Source organism: Rhinoraja longicauda, chromosome 30 (assembly GCF_053455715.1).
Source record: "Rhinoraja longicauda isolate Sanriku21f chromosome 30, sRhiLon1.1, whole genome shotgun sequence".
In the NCBI taxonomy this organism is placed as follows: domain Eukaryota; kingdom Metazoa; phylum Chordata; class Chondrichthyes; order Rajiformes; family Arhynchobatidae; genus Rhinoraja; species Rhinoraja longicauda.
Genome location: NC_135982.1, coordinates 9,189,347 through 9,204,787, shown reverse-complemented (window position 1 = coordinate 9,204,787; position 15,441 = coordinate 9,189,347). Strand labels below are relative to the sequence as shown.

At 46.5% G+C, this 15,441-nt stretch overlaps 1 protein-coding gene across 1 annotated transcript in view; it reads left to right on the top strand.

The window, feature by feature from the left end:
* Positions 1-5,762: 5,762 nt before the first annotated feature.
* noc2l (NOC2-like nucleolar associated transcriptional repressor) overlaps positions 5,763-15,441 on the top strand; it is a 146,197-nt gene continuing 136,518 nt past the window's right edge. Inside the window, exons 1-5 of the mRNA XM_078425031.1 lie at positions 5,763-5,887; positions 7,983-8,141; positions 10,462-10,639; positions 13,745-13,864; positions 14,831-14,948. Coding sequence (XP_078281157.1) covers positions 5,865-5,887; positions 7,983-8,141; positions 10,462-10,639; positions 13,745-13,864; positions 14,831-14,948 — 598 coding nt within the window. The 5' untranslated portion in view covers positions 5,763-5,864. The remainder of the gene's footprint in view (positions 5,888-7,982; positions 8,142-10,461; positions 10,640-13,744; positions 13,865-14,830; positions 14,949-15,441) is intronic.

The window sequence follows — 15,441 nt, the reverse complement described above, 5'->3', positions numbered from 1 at the left end:
GATTGGTCTAATCAGCCACCCTTATACACTTCACATCACAGGAGACTAGATGCCATGGTCTTACTTGAGAGAAAGTGAGGAAGGACGATGCATAGTTTATACTGTGAAGGACAGTAGATTTGGTAGTACTGAGTAGACAAAGCATAGAAAGTTGAGTTGAATTTAGTTTATTGTCATGTGTACCGAGGTACAGTGAAAAGCCTTTGTTGCGTGCTAACCAGTCAGTAGAAAGACAATACATGATTACAATCGAGCCGTCCACAGTGTACAGATACATGATAGAGGGAATAACGTGAAGGATTGTAATAATGTTTAGAAGGATGAGAGGAGATCTTATCGAAACGTATAGGATTATTAAGGGGTTGGACACGTTAGAGGCAGGAAACATGTTCCCAATGTTGGGGGAGTCCAGAACAAGGGGCCACAGTTTAAGAATAAGGGGTAGGCCATTTAGAACTGAGATGAGGAAAAAAAATTTCAGTCAGAGAGTTGTGAATCTGTGGAATTCTCTGCCTCAGAAGGCAGTGGAGGCCAATTCTCTGAATGCATTCAAGAGAGAGCTGGATAGAGCTCTTAAGGATAGCGGAGTCAGGGGGTATGGGGAGAAGGCAGGAACGGGGTACTGATTGAGAATGATCAGCCATGATCACGTTGAATGGTGGTTCTGGCTCGAAGGGCCGAATGGCCTACTCCTGCACCTATTGTCTATTGTAATAACGTTTAGAGCAAGATAAAGACCAGTAATGTCCGATAAAAAATGGTCCGATGGTCTCCTATGAGGTAGATAGTTGCTGAAGTCGCTCAGTGGATCAGGCAGCATCTTTGGAGAACATGGACAGGCAACACTTCATAAGGTCACAAGACAAAGGAGCAGAATTAGGCCATTTGGCCCATTGAGACCTCTCATCATTCGACCATGGCTGATCTATTTTTCCCTCTCAATGCCATTCTCCTGCCTTCTCTCAATAACCTTTGAAGCTCTTACTAATCCGTTCAATCTCCATTTAAAATCAATCATTTTGGGTCGGGACCCTTCTTGAAACCCGACCCAAAACGACACTTATCCATGTTCTCCAGAGATGCTAACTGATCTGCTGAATTACTTCAGCATTTTGTGGCTTTTTTTTGGTAAACCAGTATTTGTAGTTCCTTGTGTCTATAGACAACGCATACACATGTAAACACATGTGCTATATGTATGCAGCTGGGCGTCAAGTTATATTGGGTAGTATCAAACACAGAACCTCTGTACTTGGTGATTGTATTTGGATATCAAATCTTAGTTTAGAGATATAGCGTGGAAACAGGCCCTTTGGTCTACCGAGTCGATGCTGATCAATGATCATCAATACACTGGTACTATCCTACACACTAGGGACAAATTACAGAAGCCAATTAACCTACAAACCTGCACTTCTTTGGAGTGTGGGAGAAACCGGAGAAAACTCGCGCGGTCACTGGGAGAATGTACAAACTCTGTACAGACAGCACCCGTAGTCAGGATCAAACCAGGGTCTCTGGCGCCATGAGGCAGCTACTCTACCGCTGCGCCACTGTGCGCCCGGCAGTCAGAAAAAAGTAAATAAATAAACTAACATAAAAATTAATTTAAAAAGCTGCAGATGTTGGAATCTGAAATATAAACAGATAGATGTTGCAAACACCCAGCACCTGTGGAAAGAGAAACAGAATTAATGTTTTAGTGTAGGAAAGAACTGCAGATGCTGATTTAAATCGAAGACAGACACAAAATGCTGGAGTAACTCAGCGGGACAGGCAGCATCTCTGGAGAGAAGGAATGGGCGACGTTTCGGGTCGAGACCCTTCTTCGGGTTTTAGTTCCCGACTCTTCGGGTTTTAGTTCCCGACTCTTCAGTGTTGAGGAAGAAAGAAATCTAACTAATTATTAATTAACTAACTAATTATTAATTAACTAACTAACTAATCTAACTAATTATTTTTTTCTCTTTCCCATTACTGATGTTGGAATCTGAATTAAAAACACCTTCCTTTTAATCGCAGGAAGAACCTCATCTTCTCCTGTTTCTCCATCTGACTGGAACCATTTTAATAAACCCCTTCTACACCCCCAACACATTTTCCCTTTAGTTTACATTCTTAATAGTTGTGAAGTGTTTTAGGTGTTTATAGCCTGTCCATTACAACAACAATTTTATTCATATTTAGTTTCAAAATTTACTTCAGTTGTTAAAAAAAAAGACACAAAGTGCTGGAGTAATTCCGTGGGTCAAGCAGCATCTCTGGAGAACATGGATAGGTGACATTGCGGGTCGGGACTCCTCTTCAGATTCAAAGCAGGAATCACAGAGGGGGAGCAGTGAGAGAGGGTCTCACAGAGCTCCCGTCAGAGAGGGAAGGAGAACCTCTTCAAGTAGGCATGCCTTGAGGAGAATTGGCAGTGGAGCAGAAACGAGGAACCGCAGATGGTTCGCTGGCACTGTTATTGTCACACGTGCAAAGTGCTAACACAGTGAAATTCTTTAACTTACAGAGAGTCCAGTAGAGTATTACCATACCCCAAACCTCCGATTAACAAGTGTACAGAAATAGTGCACTGAGCCCGCATGCAAGAGGCACCATGTTTTGGCACCATTTCGAAGTCACTGGTTTACAAAAAATGGCTGGAGTAACTCAGCGGATCGGACAGCATCTCTGAAGAGTCTGAAAAGGGTCCTGACCCAAAACGTCACATATTCGTGTTCTCAAGAGATGCTTTTGTGTCCTTTTTTTTGTAAACCAGGCACTGCAGTTCCTTTCTTCAATTGCAGTACGTTTGAAACAATTGTAAAAATATTAAAAATCGCTCATGGCTTTTGGATGTAGCAATGAATGCATCATTCCCAGCTTTGAAGGCTGTCAAAGGTAGTTAGTGGCGTATTGTTGGCAAGGCTTCCTTAATGTATGGGCAGAGTCCCTCCCTGCTGTTACTCAGGACACCTCTTGGCATCTGGACCAAGTAGGTATGGAAATGGGGAAACCATTGGAGAGGATGCAGCACTGGAGCCAAAGCAGGAAGTTTCAACCTGAATCACGTGAAATGTACGCGTCAGTACATACGTTCCGGCAGCAGAATGAGGCCTTTTCGGCCCATCAAGTCTACTCCGCCATTCAGTCGTGGATGACCTCTTTCCCTCTCAGCCCCATTCTCCTGCCTTCTCCCCATAACCCCTGACCCCTTACTAATCAAGAGTCTATCAATCTCCGCCTTAAAAATACCCATTGACTTGGCCTTTACAGCTGTCGGTGGAAATGAATTCCACAGATTCACCACTCTCTGACTAAATAAATTCCTCCTCATTGCCTTTCTAAAAGTAATAACCACGACCCACTCTCAAATATGTACATTCTATACACAATGCATCGACCTATCAACACTATGTATACTTGTACATAAATGTGCATTCATATTTATACGTACACATTTGGCACAATGGAAGCACATAGATGCAGTAATATATACAGTACCTGTACATGGATAATTTTCTGCTTACAGAATATGTGTGGCAAAGGATATTTACAATATATGCATGTTTTATAATAATTACATATACATATGCTATGTATACATCTTAAATGCATATATATTGTATTATATTAGACATTTATTCACATAACATGCATGGATATTATTTAAGTCATGTTTACAAGCATAATATACGTACTGATATGAACAGATGTATTATGTGATCTTGTTTCATGCATATATATTATTAATACATATACATAATAACTATGCATATGTTATGCTTAGAAAGGTGGGCATAACATAACATGCATATGCATGCTTAATATGCATGCACATACTATGCATCTGGACATACAACATGAAGAATCAAGAACCAGGGAACAAACGCTGAGAGGGGCGAGATTTAATAGGAATCTGAAGGGCAAATTTTCACTCAGAGGGTGGTGGGCATATGGAATGAGCTGCCAGAGACGGTATTGAGGCAGGTACTTGGACAGGAACATGGATAGGAAAGGTTTGGAAGGATATGGGCCAAATGTGGGCCAATGAGACTAACTTAGGTCGGGGCATGTTGGTTGGCATGACCGAGTTGGGCTGAAGGGCCTGTTTCCGCACTGTACGACTCTGTGACTCTAGAAGATGTATAGGACGGAACTACAGATGCTGGTTCACACCGAAGACAGACCCAAAATACTGGAGTAACTCAGTGGGTCAGGCAGCATCTCTGGAGAAAAGGAATAGGTGACATTTTTGGTCGAGATACTTCTTCTGACTGAGAGTCAGGGGAGGGGGAAACTATGTGCTTAATACATAATGACATCATATAAATGAATATTATTTAGTCACATATACTAGCACATTAGTCACATTATATATCAAATATTAATATATCTAGCATTTATTCATGCTCAATGCATTTTATTTATTTATTTATTCTATTTATTGATCAGTCTGAAGAAGGGTCTCGATCCAGATTGTGGATGATCAGCCATGGTCACATTGAATGGCGGTGCTGGCTCAAAGGGCCGAATGGCCTACTCCTGCACCAGTTGTCTATGTATCTATGACCCAAAAACGTCATCCATTCTTTCTCTCCAGAGTTGCTGCCTGTCCCGCTGAGTTACTCCAGCATTTTGTGTCTATCTTGCATTTTATTTATCCTTGCATATTGTACACACTTCTGTGCATATGTCATATTTATTACCTACACCAATATGTGTGTGCATTTTTTTGTACACATCCTTTTTTTATAGTCTTGTATGTTGATACAGATAATAGACAAAAGGTGCAGGAGTAGGCCATTCGGCCCTTCGAGCCAGCACCACCATTCAATGTGATCATGGCTGATCATTCACAATCAGTACCCCGTTCCTGCCCTCCCCCCATACCCCCTGACTCTGCTATCCTTAAGAGCTCTATGGGGCTTATGTTGTCGACCTCCCCGTGGTGAGCCCTGTCAACCGACCTCAGTCAGGCGAACCACAACAAACAGAGACAGCAGAAACAGCTTCATAACTTCTGTTGCCTCAAACGCAAGAAGAGCTCTATCTAACTCTCTCTTGAAAGCATCCTTTGAATTGGCCTCCACTGCCCTCTAAGGCAGATAATTCCACAGATTTACAACTCTCTCTTGAGCATACTGCCTTAGTGGAGGCCAATTCTCAATAGTCAATAGTCAATTTATTTGTCACATACACATAAATGTGCAGTGAAATGAAAAATGACCCGCATTTCAACAATAAGACCAATAAAAATAAAAATAATCAATAAAAATGCAATAACACATACAATCATAAACCAACACCAAACAAAAGAAACATCCATCACAGTGAGTCTCCTCCAGTCCCCTCCTCACTGTGATGGAAGGCCAGAATGTCTCTGGATGCTTTCAAGAGAGAGTTAGATAGAGCTCTTCTTCTTGCTTTTGAGGCAACAGAAGTTTATGAATCTGCTTCTGCTGTCTCTGTTTGTTGTCGTTCGCCTGACGTGTGTGTGTGTGTGCACAAGCACGCTTTTACACTGGAGAGAGAGAGGGATACGACCTTAACTGGCAGCAGGGTGTAGGTGCATCATCGGATATTGCACATGAAAGGGCGGGCATTGACAGGGAGAGAAGCCACTGCGGGCCGGGGAGGGGGGGTGTGGGAGTAATAGTAACCCCGGACAAGCGACGCAGGCCACGGAATGCAGAGCCATGCGGGGTATTGAGGGGGTGTAGAGGTGGTGGGTGGTCGCACTGCTGCCTGGTAGTGCCCTTTGCCTCTGTCCGTGCCTCCTCTGCCCCACACGCCTGCCCTCTCCCCCCCCCCCCCCCCCCCACCGCGCTGTGGACCGGGGCCCGCCCGGCGCCGCTACATTGTATCAGCTCACTTGCAACATGGCGAAAGGCAACAAAAAGCGGTGAGTGCGGGGATACCCCGGGGATTCCCTCTCCCCCCACCACCCCCACCACCCCCCCCCCATGCACCTCTCTCACCCCGTCCCTGCTGCCCTCTCATCCCCCGACACCCCCCTTGTACCCCCTGACCAGCCCTCCCTCCGTCCCAGGACCACGTTGCCCGGCTCCCTCCGCCCTGGGGCCATGCTGTCCCTCTTCCTCCGTCCCTGGACCACGCTGCCCCTCTTCCTGCGCTCTGGGACCACGCTGCCCGGCTCCCTCCGCCCTGGGGCCATGCTGCCCCGGCTTCCTCCGTCCCTGGACCATGCTGCTCCTCTTCCTCCGCCCTGGGGCCATGCTGCCCGGCTCCCTCCGCTCCGCCCTGGGGCTGCGCTGCCCCTCTCTCTCTCTGCCTCGGGACCACGCTGCCCAGCTCCCTCCGTCCCGGGACCACGCTGCCCCTCTTCCTCCGTCCCAGGGCCACGCTATCCCTCTTCCTCCGCCCCGGGACCACGCTGCCGGGCTACCTCCGTCACTGAACCATGCTGGTCCGCTTCCTCCGCCTTGGGGCCACGCTGCCCGGTCCCCTCCGTCCCAGGACCCGGCTCCCTCCGCCCTGGGGCCACGCTTGAGGGGGGAAAGAGAGAGAGAAATGGCATCAGCCCGGGTGTTGGGCTCCGGACACGTTTTTTCACGCACATTTGTTCAACACAACTGATGCACATTGATCCAGATGTTGTGGGATAAAGGGCCTGTTCCTGTGTTGGACTTTTCTATGTTCTATATAAAATAGGTGAAATTGTAGACATGAAAGATATCAAGAATAGCATTTTGTGAATAGGACGTTGGTCATCTGGGCAAGTGGGCAGAGGAATGGAAAATGGAGTTTAATTTGGTTAAGAGTGAGGTATTACATTTTAGGAAGTCAAATCAAGGCAGGATCTTCACGGTAAACAGTAGGATCCCTAGGGGTGGAAAAACTGCAGATGCTGGTTTAAATCGAAGGTAGACACAAAATGCTGGAGTAACTCAGCAGGTCAGGCAGCATCTCGGGAGGGAAGGAATGGGTGACGTTTTGGGTCTCGACCTGAAATGTCACCCATTCCTTCTCTCCCGAGATGCTGCCTGACCCGCTGAGTTACTCCAGCATTTTGTATCTACCTAGGACCCCAGGTGTGTTTGTAGAGCAGAAGGACCAAGCAGTAAATGTACGTAGTTCTCGGAAATTGGTGTCACAGGTAGGCCAGGTTGTGAAGAGAGCTTTTGGCCTGCTGTCTTTCATCAGCCAAGGCATGAAGTTGGGATGTTAAGTTACAGGTATACAGTATGTTGATTAGGTCACACGGTGTATACAGTCTCAGTCCCCCGGCTATCTGAGGAGAGGGTGGTGCAGGATTTGAGAAGTTTGGGCCCAACGGGTCCACTTGATCTAGTATGACAATAAAACACTCTTGACTCTTGACTACTTCCCCCTCTCCCCAGCAGCTTATCTGCCAGGATGAAAATAGCAGACTAATTAACCAAATGTCCCGAAATCCTGCAGCCAACATAATGCTCCATTGCTGTATCTAGTTACAAGTGACAATAAACAGGTACCAATGATAGGCACTAAGATTGCTGTTCTCAAAGGCACACAGCACAGAAACAGTCCCTTTAGCCCATCGAGTTCATGCAGGCCATTTATTTAAATTGTGCACTAATCCCATTTTATTCACCCCAAATTCCCATCAGTTTACCCCATATTCTACCACTCACCTGCACAATCAGGGTAGTTGATAGCAGCCAATTAATCTACCGACCCACTTCAGACATCAGTCTGTAGAAGGGTCTCGACCCGAAACGTCACCCATTCCTTCTCTCCTGAGATGCTGCCTGACTTGCTGAGTTACTCCAGCATTTTGTGAATAATCTACCGACCCATGTGTTTTGGGGATATGGGAGGTAAAGGAGCAACCGTGGAAACTCCACACAGACAGCACCGGAGATTGGGATTGAAAGCAGCTCACAGGAGCTGTTGAGGCCGTGTCTCCCAAGATTGCGCCGCCACTCTGTTGTCCCCGCGATCAGCATTTTTGTCTTTGTTTTTATTTTTACTATTATTATCGGCATGTTTTGCAGAAAGCTGGCCACCCTCAGTGTCGACGAGTTCTTGACCTCCGCGTTCGATTCCGCGAGTCCGAGCGGCTCCGATACAGAGGAGACGGGAGAGGGAAACAGGAAGAAGGTCAAAGATGGAAAAGGCAAGAAAACCCAACAACCTAAAACACGGGGGGAAAGGTGAGCACTGTGTTTAGTTTTGTTTGGAGATTGCAGCGCGGAAACAGGCCCTTCGGCCCACCGAGCCCGCACCGACCAGCGATCCCCGCACACTAACACCATCCTACACACACTAGGGACAATTTACTATTTTTAAAGAGCTAACTAACCTACAAACCTGTACGAGTTTGGAGTGTGGGAGGAAACCGGAGCACCCGGAGAAAACTCGCGGGAAGAACTTACAAACGGACAGCACCCGTAGTCAGGATCGAACCCGGTTCTGTGGCGCCATAAGGCTGCAACTCTACCGCTGCGCCAAGGCTTGGCATTCGGGCAAAAAACGTTGTCCACTTTGTAGGTTTGGAGCACTTGCTTTAACTGGGGAGCGGTCAAGAAATCCTCTGGTGAACCCAAATAGTTTAATGGTGAAAATAGTTTAATGAAAGTGCACGCCACCAGCATTGGGAAAAGTTTCTTCCCCTCTGTCAACAGGCTTCTGAATGGTCCTTCCATAAGCTAGCGTACAGTCCTCTTCACCTCTAACCCATTGCGGACTGGACTTTTTCTGTGGAACTGGTGCGCTACAATGCTGAGAACTATGTTCTGCGCTCTGTATCTTTGCTCCATCTATCGTAACCGAGATTGACTGGATTGTATTGATGTATAGTATATCAGAAAATAACTGCAGATGCTGGTACAAATCGAAGGTATTTATTCACAAAATGCTGGAGTAACTCAGCAGGTCAGGCAGCATCTCAGGAGAGAAGGAATGGGTGACGTTTCGGGTTGAGACCCTTCTTCAGACTGATGAATTCTTCAGCCTGAAGAAGGGTCTCGACCCGAAACGTCACCCATTCCTTCTCTCCTGAGATGCTGCCTGACCTGCTGAGTTACTCCAGCATTCTGTGAATAAATATAGTATATCAGATCAGTTTGGATAGCATGCAAAACAAAGCTGTTCACTTTGCACACGTGACAATAGTTCACAGAACACCAGTACACGTGACAATAATAAATCTAAACCTAAATGAAAACGTGCCACATCAGAAAGCTGGGAGGTGTTTCACCAGACTCGGTGCTCAGCGTTGATCCTCCCCATTGCTGTTCCTCCCAGTCTCCCTCATCAGCATTCCCTCCTCAGCACCCTCGTACGTCACTTACCGAGGCAGCGGGAAGTGTAGATGGAGTCAATTGAAAGGAGATTGGTTTGTGTGATGGTCTGGGCCACGTCCACAACTCTCTGTAATTTCTTGCACTCTTGGATGGAGCTGTTCCAGAACCATGCACCGTGCTAAAATGCTTTTTTGCTGCTTAAAATGCATCGAGGTTGCTGTTTTACAAGGTTCATCACCTGGTGATGCTAGGCCTGCGATGTTCAAAATGACAGCCCTTGATGTATAAGAAGATAAACACAAAGTGCTGGAATAACTCAGCGGGTCAGGCAGCATCATCAGAAAAACGGGATGCGTGATGTTTTGGGTCGGGACCTTCCTCAGACACTAAGTCTGAAGTTCTCAGATCTCAGGTCTGACGATCCGAAACGTCACCAATCCTTTTTCTCCAGAGATGCTGCCTGACCCGCTCAGTTACTCCAGCACTTTGTGTCTATCTTCGGTATAAACCAGCATCTGCTTCAAGAGAGAGTTAGATTTGGCTCTTGGGGCTAATGGAATCAAGGGATATGGGAGAAAAAAAGAAGGAATGGGGTACTGATTGTGGATGATCAGCCATGATCGTATTGAATGGCGGTGCTGGCTTGAAGGACCGAATGGCCTATTCCTATTGTCTATTGTCACAGCCTCTAGAAAGTGCAGATAAAGAAAAAAGTAAGTGCAGTAATAATGTAGATTGGAAGATCGGGATATAATCGCACAGATCGATTTCTATGTTTCTATGCAGTTCCTTTCTACACATCCTTGAGGTTTAAACTTCTGTTTCGTGTGAGTCATATCATATCATATCATATATATACAGCCGGAAACAGGCCTTTTCGGCCCTCCAAGTCCGTGCCGCCCAGCGATCCCCGTACATTAACCCTATCCTACACCCACTAGGGACAATTTTTACATTTACCCAGCCAATTAACCTACATACCTGTACGTCTTTGGAGTGTGGGAGGAAACCGAAGATCTCGGAGAAAACCCACGCAGGTCACGGGGAGAACGTACAAACTCCTTACAGTGCAGCACCCGTAGTCAGGATCGAACCTGAGTCTCCGGCGCTGCATTCGCTGTAAAGCAGCAACTCTACCGCTGCGCTACCGTGCCGCAGTCGACTTTCCATTTCATGGAGCAAAGGCACAAGAAGAATGTTGTTGTTTGTTTTGTGTCCTGCCTGGCAGGAAGGAGAAGCCGATAGGTGCCGCGCAGGAACACAAGGAGCAGCTCTCGCGGCTGAAGGAGAAGGATCCCGAGTTCTTCAGGTTCCTCGCGGAAAACGACCAGAAGCTGCTGAACTTCGACGACACGGATAGTTCGGATGATGAAAACCAGCCGCACGTCTTGCTGGGGGAGCTGGAGGTGAGCGCGGTGGCCACGTGTTTGGGAAGCGCTGACGTAACATCCCCAACTACTTGCAACCAGCCACACTTAAAGCAATGTTTTAATTTGGGGCCGCTGTTAAATTTGACTAATTGACCCAATCACTTTCCTTTGCATTATCAGAAACACAAGATGGATGAAAGAATGAATGAATGAATGGTACTCTGAGTGAATGATACTTTATTGTCACATGCGACAAGACACGGCGATATTCTTTGTTTTGCACACCCAAGGTATGCAAAGAGTCGCCACATAAAGGGCGCCGATAACGTAACAAGTCTCCCATTTTTAACATAAACCATTGTGGTCCCCCTTAGTTCTCGGCGGTCCCCCCACGCCGGGCCCCCTTAGTTCTCCCTCTCGGTGGTTTGTCCCACGCTGTGTCCCCCTTTGTTGTCCCTCTCGGTGGTTCCCCCCAAGCCGGGACTCCCCATCCACGCTGGGTCCTCCTTAGTTCTCACCGGTCCCCCCATGCCAGATCCCCCATAGTTCTCCCTCTCGGCGGGTCACTCCCCCCCTGCCCACCACTCAGGCATTCCCCCACGCTGGGTTCCCCTTTGTTGTCCCTCTCGATGGTTCCCCCCCATGCTGGTTCCCCTTTGTTGTCCCTCTCGATGGTTGCCCCCCATGCTGGTTCCCCTTTGTTGTCCCTCTCGATGGTTCCCCCCCATGCTGGTTCCCCTTTGTTGTCCCTCTCGATGGTTGCCCCTCATGCTGGTTCCCCTTTGTTGCCCCTCTCGGTAGTTCCCCCCTCGACAGCCGGCAGCATCCTTAACTTGCTGAACGAGATGCTTGACGTGAGATGCTGGAATCTCCAGCAAAAAAATAAAAAAGGCCTTGGTACTTGGAGGGTCAAGGCAGCATCTATGGAGGGAAAGGTCAGATGATGCTTTGGGTCGGGACCCTTCTTGAGACGGATCAGAGTGGAGGCTGGCGAGGCGGAGGTGGGGCAAAGACTGGCAAGTGATGGGTGGATACAGGTGAGGGGGATGATTGGCAGATGGTGGAGACAGTAGCAAAGGCTTGAGGTGAAAAGGAGGCAAAATGGTGCCAGGTGAGGAGAGGAGGAGTGAGATTGTGGTATTGTTGATTACAATGCATGTAGTACTTCACATGAAGGGCAGTGGATATTTTGAGCCCCGGAAAAAACACATAGCAATTTATAACCACCACCAGAGCATTAGAATGGGAGGGGTAATAGGCCATTTGGCCCATTTGTATTTAAATGGAGACACAAGGAATTGCAGATGGTGGAAACTCGAGCAAAATATAAAGAGCTGGTGGAACCAAGCAGGTCAGGCAGCATCTCTAGAGGGGATGGACAAGCGATGTTTTGAGTCGAGACCGTTCTGTCTGAAATCGATCTGAATGAGGGTCCCGAAGCCTAATCTGTCCACAGTGCTGCCTGATTCTTGGAGTTCCTCCAGCACTTTGTATTTTACATTTGTACCTAAGTAAATAACTGCAGATGCTGGTACAAATCGACGGTATTTATTCACAAAATGCTGGAGTAACTCAGCAGGTCAGGCAGCATCTCGGGAGAGAAAGAATGGGTGATGTTTCGGGTCGAGACCCTTCTTCTTCAGAATTATATCTTCAATGTATAAATTATTACAAAAATCTAGTCCAAAGATAGGAATTCAAAAATCAAGACAAAGATGGGAAACAGATCTGAATATTAGCATTGATGAACCAAGTTGGGAAAGATTGTGTTTAGACAGTATGAAAAATACTATTAATGTGAGATATAGTTTAGTACAATATAATTTTTTACATCAATTATATTTAACTCCGAAAAAATTAAACAATTTAAAAACAAATTTGTCTGAAATTTGTTTTAGATGCAACCAAGATGTGGGTACTTTTTTACACTCCACATGGGCATGTCCGAAGGTGACTCCTTTTTGGAAAGACCTAAAAAAAAAATTGGAACAATTGATGAATAAGACCATACCATTGGATTCAAGGTTGTTTTTATTGGGAGATATTAAAGGAATATTACCAAGGTTAATTTTAGATAAATATCAGGAAAGATTTCTCAAAATAGCAATAGCAATAGCAAAAAAATGTGTAGCGGTCACTTGGAAAGATCACAATGAAATAAGAATTGAAAGATGGCACGCAGAAATGCGTAGTTGTATCCCATTAGAAAAAGCTACTGATAATCTGAGAAATAGATATGATTTCTTTTTGAAAGTTTGGAACCCATTCATTTTAAAACTAGGATTAAGAATTGGAAATATATAAATTCAGGATTGTTTTGATACCCCTAATAAGAAATTAGCCGGAAGTGTTTCCTTCTTGACTCTAGGTTCCCTCCCTCCCTCCCTCCCTCCCTCCCTCCCTCCCTCCCTCCCTCCCTCCCTCCCTCCCTCCCTCCCTCCCTCCCTCCCTCCCTCCCTCCCTCCCTCCCTCCCTCCCTCCCTCCCTCCCTCCCTCCCTCCCTCCCTCCCTCCCTCCCTCCCTCCCTCCCTCCCTCCCTCCCTCCCTCCCTCCCTCCCTCCCTCCCTCCCTCCCTCCCTCCCTCCCTCCCTCCCTCCCTCCCTCCCTCCCTCCCTCCCTCCCTCCCTCCCTCCCTCCCTCCCTCCCTCCCTCCCTCCCTCCCTCCCTCCCTCCCTCCCTCCCTCCCTCCCTCCCTCCCTCCCTCGTATAATTGAATTCATAATGTAGGTATCATTGGGTACTATGAGTTGTAACATGTATGTGCTTTGTTAAAATTTAAATTAAAACAAATAAAAAATTAAAGTAACTTTAAAAAAAAAAACCTCAGAATAAAAGGACGTACCTTTAGAAAGGAGATGAGGAGGAATTTCTTTAGTCAGAGGGTGGTGAATCTGTGGAATTCATTGCCACAGTCGGCTGTGGAGGCCAATATTTCAAGCGGAGATTGACAGATCCTTGATTAGTACGAGTACCAAGGGTTATGGGGAGAAGGCAGGAGAATGGGGTTGAGAGGAGAGATAGATCAGCCATGATTTAATGGCAGAGCAGACTCGATGGACCAAATGGCCTACTTCTCAAATCAAGTTTATTTGTCATATTTCTGCTATGACGTCTGAACTTATAAAAACTTTTCACTTCTAGGTAGATAGTAATGAAGAGGACGAAGAAGAGAAGGAGCCGACAGCCCCAAAGAGCAAAAAAGGCCGAGATTTAATACCAATCACTATCCGAATGGTTGAGTCCTGGAGAGAGGCAGCAGAGGTGAGTTGGACTTGTGTTCATTGAATTTCTTTCTTTGTTTGCACTGTTACACACTTGCAACTTAATAAACGTTTCTAAGTAGAACGGCCTAGGTTCTGCACAAATGTTGTCGAGCACAATTTGACATGCAACTCCACAAGGAGATATCGAGGCAAGAGAGCAAAACTTGACCCTAGCCTGGTTGTAAGGAGAGTCTTAAAAGAGAGAGAGCGATGCAGACGTTTAGGGTGTTCATGAGCTTGAAACCATGGTGGCTGGAGGAATGGAGTGATTAAGTTCACCGATGATCAAGAGGGCAAACCGCAGATGCTGGAATCTCGAGCAAAATACAAAGTACTAGAGTAATTCAGCAGGTCGACATTCTGTAGGGAAGAAAACTGCAGATGCTGGTTTAAATCGAAGGTAGACACAAAATGCTGGAGTAACTCAGCGGGTCAGGCAGCATCTCTGGAGAGAAGGAATGGGTGACGTTTCGGGCCCACCGGAAATTGGAGGAACAGCACCTCATATTTCGCCTGGGCATCAGTCTGAAGAAGGGTCTCGACCCGAAACGTCACCCATTCCTTCTCTCCTGAGATGCTGTCTGACCTGCTGAGTTACTCCAGCATTTTGTGAATAAATACCTTCGATTTGTACCAGCATCTGCAGTTATTGTCTTATACAACCTGATCCTGGACTCGTCTACTAGTGGAAAAACCCTCTTCCCACATCCACTCTATCCAGGCCTTTGTTTTTGTTTGATGGCCGCCAGTTAAGAGTCTCGCTTAGTATTGTTACCTTGAGGATGCCGTACAAATGCAGGCCATTGCTGACTGGCATTTACCCTGGCAAGAGATGGGTTGGGATGTTGGCGGTACTTGTCAAAATGGTGGCTGCATCTCGGACAGAAGTGGTCTTGCATCCGACCAAGTTTTAGAGTGTGCTTCCTGTCATTAAGACAAATACCCCGAATTTCTCCCGTTGCAGGTCAAGTTAACGTATAAGTTGTTCCACGACATTGTAATGGGGTTTAAAGCTGCCGTCTCTACAACGAAAGGAGATGACAATGGGCAACTTGGGAAGTACAAAATAGAAGACAGTTCTGGTGAGTGCATGAATCATGAATCATGAATCAATTAATAAAATCAAATCCATTAAGGCGTATTTACCTGAAGCTGAGCTTGCACATATTCCCTAACATTGCAAATTGTGTGATTCTGCCTTAAATTTCAAGTTTTCTCCTTCGTTTATGTTCAGATCCTTTTATGTTAGGGTGGCACAGCTGGTAGAGCTGCTGCTGCCTCATAATTCCAGAGACTGGTTCGATCCTGACCTCGGGCGCTATCTGTGTGGAGTTTGCAAGTTCTTCCTGTGCCCGCGTGGGGTTTCCTCTGGGTGCTCCGGTCTCCTCCCGCTTGGGCTTGTGGGTTAATTGTCCCCTGTGAAAAGCGCGTCGGGAGTGGGAGAACATAATAATAATAATAATATATCTTTATTGTCATTGTACAAGAACTGTTACAGTAGAGGAGACCATGCGGCCTGTTAAATCGACATTGGTTTGTGACAAACTGATCTTTAGTTTAGTCTGTGTAGGAAGG